Source organism: Neophocaena asiaeorientalis, unplaced genomic scaffold (assembly GCF_003031525.2).
Source record: "Neophocaena asiaeorientalis asiaeorientalis breed wild unplaced genomic scaffold, Neophocaena_asiaeorientalis_V1.1 scaffold689, whole genome shotgun sequence".
NCBI lineage: Eukaryota > Metazoa > Chordata > Mammalia > Artiodactyla > Phocoenidae > Neophocaena > Neophocaena asiaeorientalis.
Genome location: NW_020175666.1, coordinates 149,480 through 156,863, shown reverse-complemented (window position 1 = coordinate 156,863; position 7,384 = coordinate 149,480). Strand labels below are relative to the sequence as shown.

Sequence of the window (7,384 nt, the reverse complement as noted above, 5' to 3'; positions counted from 1 at the left end):
TTTTTCTCTTTGTTAATTTTTTTTTTTTTTTTTTTTTTTTTTTTTTTTTGCAGTACGAGGGCCTCTCACTGCTGTGGCCTCTCCTGTTGCGGAGCACAGGCTCCGGATACGCAGGCTCAGCGGCCATGGCTCACGGGCCCAGCCGCTCCACAGCATGTGAGATCTTCCCAGACCGGGGCACGAACCCGCGTCCCCCGCATCGGCAGGTGGACTCCCAACCGCTGCGCCACCAGGGAAGCCCTGGTAATGTTATTTTAAACACAGTTTTGTTTTAAGTACTAGGCTAAAGTGTTCATTTTGTAACTGAGTTAAGTGTATATGTTATCTCGTAAAACTGTTATGAAGGGCTTCCCTGGTGGCACAGTGGTTAAAAATCTGCCTCCCAACACAAGGGACATGGGTTCAAGCCCTGGTCTGGGAAGATCTCACATGCTGTGGAACAACTAAGCCCATGTGCCACAACAAGAGAAGCCACCACAATGAGAAGCCCGCGCACTGCAACGAAGTGGCCTCCTCTCGCCACAACTAGAGAAAGCCTGCGCGCAGCAATGAACACCCAGTGCAGCCCAAAATAAATAAATAAATTTTTTAAAAAGTCAAAAAAAAAAACTGTTATGAAACAGCATATGTCCCAAATTCAGTTATATTGCTGTTTAAATCATCCTTTACATAAATGGTAATATAAGATGCATATTTCTTCTGACAATTTAGAAGAAAAGTTTTTAAAAGTGTAATGTGAACAATGATGTTATAGTCTCTTTATTGTTTTTACTTAGTATTCTCCTCTTATGTGCCCTAACTTGCATTTTTACATTTTTTCCCTTTTGATTTAAGCATAGCATTTAAATTGGCGTAAGAGGTATAGTGAACTTAAATATAAAGTTATTGTTGTAGTAGAAATTTAAACTATATTTTTCACTTTTTTGAAAGCATCACACAGGTTATTGAACTTTTAGATGGAATTCGCATCTGTGAACTTGCCCTCTCATGTGAAAAGATAAGTGAAGTTATTGTCAGAGATTGGTTGGTTTGCCTTGCAAAACAGAAAAATGGAATTTTACCTCAAAAAGTGGAACCTAAAATCAACAGAGATTTACAATTACATTCTCAAAAGAAAATTAGAATTGAAGGTGAGATGTTTCAAGAAGATGACCATGGTGAGCTTCAGTTTTATTTTATGCATGTGTTTGCAATAATAAATGGAGAATACATTCCTGAATGTATTGGGCAATACACTATAAAAATATTTCTCAGGGATTTATTATGTTTTTCCTATAGAAATTGAAATGTGGTATTTATTCTGTTAAATTAAAATCTTTTAAGAGACAGAATCATGACTTTTCCTGCCTTTTATGTAAAACTCTGATACCTTTGAAGAACTGAACTTCTTATAATATTCATATTTTACTTGTGACAAGGGGATTGGCTTATGAAATACTTTAAATATACTAAAGAATGTTGTAAATTTAGATCAGTGATTATCACTGAAGGGAAAGAATTTAATAGGACCCGATATGCAAATAGCTAATATTCCAAAAAGCAACTTCTAGGAATTTTTCAAAGAACTAAATTTAGGTCCTTGTTGTATGTACACATTACTTAGGCCATAAACAAGTTTTCATACATCCATTGATTTATGATATGAGCTTATCCATTTGGTTATAAAACCATATATAGGTTTATCACGTCATCCTTGACAAGTTGTTTCTGTAAGATAACTGTCAGAATAGCTCCAAGACAAATGCTAAAAAAAAAAAAAAAAGTCTGAGAGGAAAAAACTTATAGGAAAAGGACAGTAATTTGTTTTTTAACAGTTTTGTGAACAAATTATAAAATATTTTATGTAGCTTACAATACATATTTTGTTCTATAACAGAAGAATCACATTCTGATTTTCCCTATGGATCATTTCCCTATATTGCTAGACCTATACACTGGCAAACTGGTCATACAGGTAAGTTTTTCATGCTATATTATATGGTGTTTTCTTCTCAAAATTGCAATGACCTTACCTTTTCCTCCCTTCAAATTAGCTTTTCTTGTCAAGTTGAGGAAGTGCAAACCACAACTTAACTGAGTAATTCAGATGACAACTGATTTGAAGATGTGAAGAAAAATATCAAAATAGAACTTTGTATTGCAAATCACTACTTTCATAGATTGGTATTCTTAGCTACTTCTATGATTTGTATAACTTTTACATGTAATTTTGAAAAGTAACAAAAGCTAGAGAAAGATGTGTAACATTTCGAAACTGCTTAAATGTCCCATTTTGACACTTGTCTTGCAGTTAGTTTGACATTTTGTAGTTAATGATTCCAAGTTTGTTTAGTTGAGCCATCTCATTCTTCACTTCCTGTAAACCACTCCATAGATTTGTCTTCCTTCATGAAATTAGTTTTCTTTTCTTTGTTTGATTGATGGTCATTGGCTACCAAAATAAAATATGCATTTTGAGATAAATTTTAGGTATCTGTGTATTTTAAGTACATATTTTAATGGCTTGTATGTGTCTTAAAAAATAACAAATCTGGGCTATAGTGAATAATAGGGGGAAAACTGATAAGAATAACTATCTTAAAAATTGTAACAAAAGATGTAGCAATTCTTGAATCTCTTATCTTTCTCAGAATCATTTTAACAGTTTGAAAGAACATCAGAATTATTCTGTTATATAAATCAAATGTTTGGGGAGTTCCCTGGTGGTCCAGTTGTTAGGACTCGGCGCTGTCACTGCTGTGGCCCAGGTTCAATCCCTGGTCGGAGAACTAAGATCCTGCAAGCTGCACGGTGCAGCCAAAGATAATGTTTGGAGAGATACACTTTTTATACACATGAATTAATTAGGACTAGGGCTTATTATTGTTCATAGGCACTATGAATAATGTTATTTACCTTACATTTACCATGTGCCTTACATTGTTTTAAGAACGTTATAATATCTTTTCATTTAATATGTGTAGCTCATCCTTAAGATTATCCATATTTTACAGATAAACATAAGCTTTTAGTTATTAGTTAAATATAGATGTTTTATAGGTTTTGAAGTAGTAGTGCCTGGGAGGATATATACTACTTATCCCTTAGGCTAGAACTACTTAAAATAATGTACATATTCTAAATAACATTTTACGTATTTTTCGTTCTGTGGCAAAATTTAGTCTAAAATCTCTGCCTTTTTAGACTTTACAGCCTATAGTAGAGATAGACATTAAATAATCACACAAATATAAAACTAAAACTGTTATAAATACTTCAGAGAAGTACAGGATTTAGTAGAGATTTTGCTCTGATCAGGTAATTACCTGTGCAAGTGTCAGTTGAGCTGAGACCTGAAGGGCAGGTAAGAGTTAACTACAGCAGGGAAAATGAGAACAAAAAAGGCCAGTGATGGGGTTGACTGAAAGATAGGTAGGGGTCAGGCCATGGAGGATCTTGTAGACCTGTTAAGGAGTTTGTCTATCCTAAGAAAAATGGGGTGCTATTGAAAGATTTCATGAAGTAAGTGGTAACATGCTTAGATCTGTGTTTTGGAAAAAAATCACTCTGGTTGCATTTGGAGAACTGATTGAATCATAAGCGGAGTAGTCTTCTGGTACCATTTCTAAATGGTAAGTATCCGAACACTCATACAATAATAATGGCTTTAAAGTTTTCATAACATTTCCAGATCTCTAGACGCTCTGATGTATATTTTTAGATTCCATCATGGAATACTCCCCTTTCTTCTGCCTTTCTATTTAACTACTAGTGAAATTCTGTCCTTCATTTATTGTTTTGAATGCAGGCCCTAATTGTACTTCTTGGAGAAGGGGCTGACTTAAAAGCAAAGAAAAATTGTGCCTTCTCCTATTTCATGTAGAATGGCTTCTGTTCAGTACACTATGCTCAGTAGATGCTGAACTGAACAAGAGCTAACAGTGTCCATTCTAATAATGAGTTGAAAACCAAACTATATAAGCAAATAAACATTTATTTATATAGTCAATCAAAGTCCAGCTTAAGCCCTTTATCCATCTCTCCATTGAACACTAAGCATGTTTATAATCTGGCTTGTGGGACAGGTGCCTTCTTCTAAAGTTAGCTTTCTATGTTCATGTCTGGTTCTCATTTACCATAATATAAACTCCTAGAGATTTGTGAGTGGTTCACAGCTGTCTTCCCAGTAACTTCCAAAGGCCCTGACTTTTCCACCCAGTAAATCAGTAAAAGTTTGCTGATGGCTTGAAGCCTATACTGGATCAGGTGTTATTTCATCTGTTGACTTGGTTGTTCTAGGGGGAAATTTAAGTATATAGCTCGCAGATTGTGGAAGACTTTGAGTTTGAACTTTATACTTCAGAGTCAGTAGGGAACTTCTGAAGTTTCCATGGTCATGTAAAAGCAGATACTTTTTAAAAGTTAGTCTGTTAGTGGTGTCTGAGTATTTAAAGGAAGGAAAAAACTATTAAATCAGAAATGTCATAGTAATACATAGTATACAACTATGAGGTGATCTGTATTAATATACAACTATGAGGGGTGGAAAAGGGGCAAGTGTAAAAAAATATTGTGAAGGAAGAACCACATAAGCTGGTGGTTCATCGGATGTAGAGGGAGAGAAGCTATATATATTCAAACTTTCATCTACTGTTCAGGCAAACATCTACTGTTTGCCTTATTTCTCTGGGCAAACAGGATTCAGCCCAGCTCATAAATAACTTCCTTGGAACAGCCTTCACTATGTCTCTCACCCTACAGAATTGATTCTGAAATCTTTTGTGCTCATAAATGTTGACCATATAGTTAGCATTGCCCTTATCACATCATTAATTTATAAGCCCTGATTATGCCTTCGTTAAGGATTTTAAATTGGGATGACTAGAACAGTGGTAATGACAAAAGTAAATAAGGAAGTTCAGAGAAGGATTTATTTCTGAGGAAAAATTATTTGGTTTTAGATTGCATAATGGAATGTCTTGTGCCTGCCTACGTGACCCAGGACTAAGGTTTGGTATACTGCTTTTTTCCCTTGGCTTCACTCTAAAATCTGGGGAGTTCTCAGATAATACATAATAATATGTACCCATGTCTCAGATATACTAGCCTAGGTTAAGACAGCATAAGGTAAAGAGAAACAATATAGTTCAGTAAGTATAAAAATGTGCTGTCTATTCAGATAGAACTGGGTCCTCATCTTGCTGTTTTCATTGTTGCTGTTTTACTTTGCAGCTGTGACTTTTCTGAGTTTGTTTCTTCATCAGTAAAATGAATGTCATAGTGGCACTTCAGGATTTCTTGTGGGGGGTCAGGTGTTAATGAGACTACCTTTATAAGGTGGCTAGCACGTGATTGGTGATTGTGATGCATGTAAGTTTGTAAAGAATGCCTCATCTATCTCCCACAACCTTATCAAAATCAACTATTTTATTCTTAGTAAATGTCATAAACATGTTTATGTAAAACTTGTTCGTTGAACGTGTTGTTTTGAGAAAAAAATCTTAAGGCAGAAAAACATGTTTTTAACCTGAAAAGCAAGAAGTTGCTTGCGTTTGAAAGAAGGATGGAAACATCGATACCAGCTATTGGTAAGTTTTATCATAAAAGCCTAAGCAGAGCATCAGCTCTTTGTGTCTCTCCTGGAGAATGAATTGAGTTGTCTGTAGCCACAAACCTTAGGTGATTCCAAGCAACCACCTTATATAGACTGGAGGAAGAAAGTTTTGCTGGTAGAGGCCATTTACTGGGCATCAAAACAGCTGCTGAGGCAGTAAGAGACCACTGTTCCTGATAATACCATGTTACCCTTAATCCTCTCCACCCCCCGTTAGCCCACTGACTTGTTAAGCCTACTGAGGGAAAATGAATGTAAACGTTTATTGGTCAAGTGTATGTATGACCAATAATTTTTCTTTGTATTGCCTACCCTCTGTCATCCTGAAACAACAGGTTTTACATTTAACCTTGAATTCCCACTCAGAACAAAACACAAATGAGTAAATACTTATTTCTTCCTATATAGGACCTATATATCCTAAACCAGGGTGTCGGGGCTTTCATCCAGGGACAGGAAGAAAGCACAGTTCCATTTACAACTGCCCTAAGTCAAGTGCCCCACTTTTCATCCAAAATCCCTCAAAGACCTGCTTTCCTATTTTTCCTCGAAGCAAGCTGACTAGCAGAGCCCCTTACCCCCTGGGTGCACTCTGATTTCCCATTGAAATATCAAAGCCTAAACATAGGGTGTGACTACTTTTGATATCTAAGGCACTAGTTTGAATAAAATATAAGTGCTTCTGTTCTGCTTTAGTTAAATATGTGTTCAAATTATGGTTGGAATTCTCTCCCAGTTCACTCCATACAACCTTTCATCAGGGACTTTGTTCTTTTTTTTGTTTGTTTAATCTAATTTATTTTTTTATACAGCAGGTTCTTATTAGTCATCAGTTTTCTACACATAAGTGGATACATGTGAATCCCAATCGCCCAATTCATCCCACGACCACCACGACTCCCCTGTGGCTTTCCCTCCTTGGTGTCCATACGTTTGTTCTCTACATCTGTGTCTCAATTTCTGCCCTGCAAACCGGTTCATCTGTATCATTTTTCTGGGTTCCACATATATGCATTAATATACGATATTTGTTTTTCTCTTTCTGACTTACTTCACTCTGTATGACAGTCTCTAGATCCATCCACGTCTCAACAAATGACCCAATTTCGTTCCTTTTTATGGCTGAGTAATATTCCATTGTATATATGTACCACATCTTCTTTATCCATTCGTCTGTCAGTGGGCATTTAGGTTGCTTCCATGGCCTGGCTATTGTAAATAGTGCTGCAATGAACATTGGGGTGCATGTGTCTTTTTGAATTATGGTTTTCTCTGGGTATATGCCCAGTAGTGGGATTGCTGGATCATATGGTAATTCTACTTTTAGTTTTTTAAGGAACCTCCATACTGTTCTCCATAGTGGCTGTATCAATTTACATTCCCACCAACAGTGCAAGAGGGTTCCCTTTTCTCCACACCCTCTCCAGCATTTGTTGTTTGTAGATTTTCTGATGATGCCCATTCTAACTGGTGTGAGGTGATACCTCATTGTAGTTTTCATTTGCATTTCTGTAATAATTAGTGATCTTGAGCAGCTTTTCATGTGCTTCTTGGCCATCTGTATGTCTTCTTTGGAGAAATGTCTATTTAGGTCTTCTGCCCATTTTGGGGTTGGGTTGTTTCTTTAGTATTGAGCTGCATGAGCTGTTTGTATGTTTTGGAGATTAATCCTTTGTTGATTCGTTTGCAAATGTTTTCTCTCATTCTGAGGGTTGTCTTTTTGTCTTCTTTATGGTTTCCTTTGCTGTGCAAAAGCTTTGAAGTTTCATTAGGTCCCATTTGTTTATTTTT

At 36.1% G+C, this 7,384-nt stretch overlaps 2 protein-coding genes across 3 annotated transcripts in view; one reads left to right on the top strand and one right to left on the bottom strand.

Annotated features, from left to right (window-relative positions):
* TRMT61B (tRNA methyltransferase 61B) overlaps positions 1–2,125 on the top strand; it is an 18,916-nt gene extending 16,791 nt beyond the window's left edge. The window contains exons 5-7 of one of the 2 annotated variants that reach the window (XM_024731537.1): positions 931–1,157; positions 1,877–1,954; positions 2,034–2,125. In XM_024731537.1, coding sequence (XP_024587305.1) covers positions 931–1,157; positions 1,877–1,954; positions 2,034–2,077 — 349 coding nt within the window. In that variant the 3' untranslated portion in view covers positions 2,078–2,125. Of the gene's footprint in view, positions 1–930; positions 1,158–1,876 lie in introns of both variants that reach the window. The other variant, XM_024731536.1, reaches the window with a different exon arrangement.
* SPDYA (speedy/RINGO cell cycle regulator family member A) overlaps positions 2,120–7,384 on the bottom strand; it is a 32,551-nt gene continuing 27,286 nt past the window's right edge. The window contains exon 7 of the mRNA XM_024731538.1: positions 2,120–2,431. Within this exon, the coding sequence (XP_024587306.1) occupies positions 2,343–2,431 (89 nt within the window). The 3' untranslated portion in view covers positions 2,120–2,342. The remainder of the gene's footprint in view (positions 2,432–7,384) is intronic.